At 58.1% G+C, this 2,500-nt stretch overlaps 1 protein-coding gene across 1 annotated transcript in view; it reads left to right on the top strand.

The window, feature by feature from the left end:
• The window catches only part of rmc1 (regulator of MON1-CCZ1), a 16,676-nt gene that overhangs the window by 10,363 nt on the left and 3,813 nt on the right, over positions 1-2,500 (top strand). The window contains exons 17-19 of the mRNA XM_083935855.1: positions 120-224; positions 2,172-2,240; positions 2,370-2,457. Coding sequence (XP_083791981.1) covers positions 120-224; positions 2,172-2,240; positions 2,370-2,457 — 262 coding nt within the window. The remainder of the gene's footprint in view (positions 1-119; positions 225-2,171; positions 2,241-2,369; positions 2,458-2,500) is intronic.

The following is a 2,500-nucleotide window of genomic DNA, read 5'->3' as shown; positions in this document are numbered from 1 at the left end:
AATACGGTATTATGATGATAAAAAGTGGCTTTATTATAATAAATATGGTTTTATGATGATAAAAAAGTGCTTTTATTCTTATGTCCCCGTCACCCGTGTGCACTTCCTGTCTGCCGCAGCACTTCCTGTACGAGCTGGTGATCAAGACGCTGGTGCAGCACGAGCTCTTCTACGTGCTGCACCAGTTCCTGCAGTACCACGTCCTCAGCGACTCCAAGCCCCTGGTGAGTCCCTCACCAGTCCACCACCAGTCCCTCACCAGTCCCTCACCAGTCCACCACCAGTCCCTCACCAGTCCACCACCAGTCCCTCACCAGTCCACCACCAGTCCCTCACCAGTCCACCACGAGTCCCTCACCAGTCCACCACCAGTCCAACACCAGTCCCTCACCAGTCCACCATCAGTCCCTCACCAGTCCACCACCAGTCCCTCACCAGTCCACCACCAGTCCACCACCAGTCCCTCACCAGTCCACCACCAGTCCCTCACCAGTCCACCACCAGTCCACCACCAGTCCCTCACCAGTCCCTCACCAGTCCACCACCAGTCCCTCACCAGTCCACCACCAGTCCAACACCAGTCCACCACCAGTCCCTCACCAGTCCACCACCAGTCCCTCACCAGTCCACCACCAGTCCCTCACGAGTCCACCACCAGTCCCTCACCAGTCCACCATCAGTCCCTCACCAGTCCCTCACCAGTCCACCACCAGTCCACCACGAGTCCCTCACCAGTCCACCACCAGTCCCTCACCAGTCCACCACGAGTCCACCACGAGTCCAACACCAGTCCACCACCAGTCCCTCACCAGTCCACCACCACTCCACCACCAGTCCCTCACGAGTCCACCACCAGTCCCTCACCAGTCCACCATCAGTCCCTCACCAGTCCCTCACCAGTCCACCACCAGTCCACCACGAGTCCCTCACCAGTCCACCACCAGTCCCTCACCAGCCCACCACCAGTCCACCATCAGTCCACCACCAATCCCTCACCAGTCCCTCACCAGTCCACCATCAGTCCCTCACCAGTCCCTCACCAGTCCACCACCAGTCCACCACGAGTCCCTCACCAGTCCACCACGAGTCTCTCACCAGTCCACCACGAGTCCCTCACCAGTCCCTCACCAGTCCACCACCAGTCCCTCACCAGTCCACCACCAGTCCCTCACCAGTCCAACACCAGTCCCTCACGAGTCCAACACCAGTCCCTCACCAGTCCACCACCAGTCCCTCACCAGTCCACCACCAGTCCCTCACCAGCCCACCACCAGTCCCTCACCAGTCCACCACCAGTCCAACACCAGTCCACCACCAGTCCCCCACCAGTCCACCACCAGTCCCCCACCAGTCCACCACCAGTCCCTCACCAGTCCCCCACCAGTCCCTCACCAGTCCAACACCAGTCCACCACCAGTCCACCACCAGTCCCTCACCAGTCCACCACCAGTCCCTCACCAGTCCACCACCAGTCCCTCACCAGTCCACCACCAGCCCCTCACCAGTCCACCACCAGTCCACCACCAGTCCCTCACCAGTCCACCACCAGTCCAACACCAGTCCACCACCAGTCCCTCACCAGTCCACCACCAGTCCCTCACCAGTCCACCACCAGTCCCTCACCAGTCCACCACGAGTCCACCACCAGTCCACCACCAGTCTCACACCAGTCCCTCACCAGCCCACCACGAGTCCACCACCAGTCCACCACCAGTCCCTCACCAGTCCACCACCAGTCTCACACCAGTCCCTCACCAGCCCACCACGAGTCCACCACGAGTCCACCACCAGTCCACCATCAGTCCCTCACCAGTCCACCATCAGTCCCTCACCAGTCCACCATCAGTCCCTCACCAGTCTCTCACCAGTCCCTCACACCCGGGAGACCCTCTAATGCCTGTGTGTGTGTGTGTGTGTGTCTCTGTGTGTGTGTGTGTGTGTGTGTGTGTCTCTGTGTGTGCGTGTGTGTGTGTGTGTGTGTGTGTATGTGTGTGTGTCTCTGTGTGTGTGTGTCTGTGTGTGTGTGTGTCTGTCTGTCTCTGTGTGTGTGTGTGTCTCTGTGTGTGCGTGTGTGCGTGTGTGCGTGTGTGTGTGTGTGTGTGTGTGTCTGTGTGTGTGTGTCTCTGTGTGTGTGTGTGTGTGTGTGTGTGTGTGTGTGTGTGTGTGTGCAGGCCTGCTTGCTCCTGTCTCTGGAGAGCACGTATCCTCCTGCTCATCAACTTTCTCTGGACATGTTGAAGGTACCAACTCTGCGCCTTTAAACCACAACATCTGCGTTTAAACGGTGTCGCTCTGATGGAGTGTGTGTGTTTTTTGTGCGTTGTTGTGTGTGTGTTAATGTGTTTGTGTGTGTGTTGTTGTGTTTTCAGCGTCTGTCGACGGCCAACGACGAGATCGTGGAGGTTCTTCTGTCCAAGCAGCAGGTTCTGGGCGCGCTCCGCTTCATCCGCAGCGTCGGTGCGTTTCATCTTTATTATTTTAAATACGTTTTTATTTAAAT

Source organism: Echiichthys vipera (genome assembly GCF_963691815.1).
Source record: "Echiichthys vipera genome assembly, chromosome: 21".
In the NCBI taxonomy this organism is placed as follows: domain Eukaryota; kingdom Metazoa; phylum Chordata; class Actinopteri; order Perciformes; family Trachinidae; genus Echiichthys; species Echiichthys vipera.
Note: the sequence above shows the minus strand (reverse complement) of the source record. Positions and strands in the feature narration are given on the sequence as shown.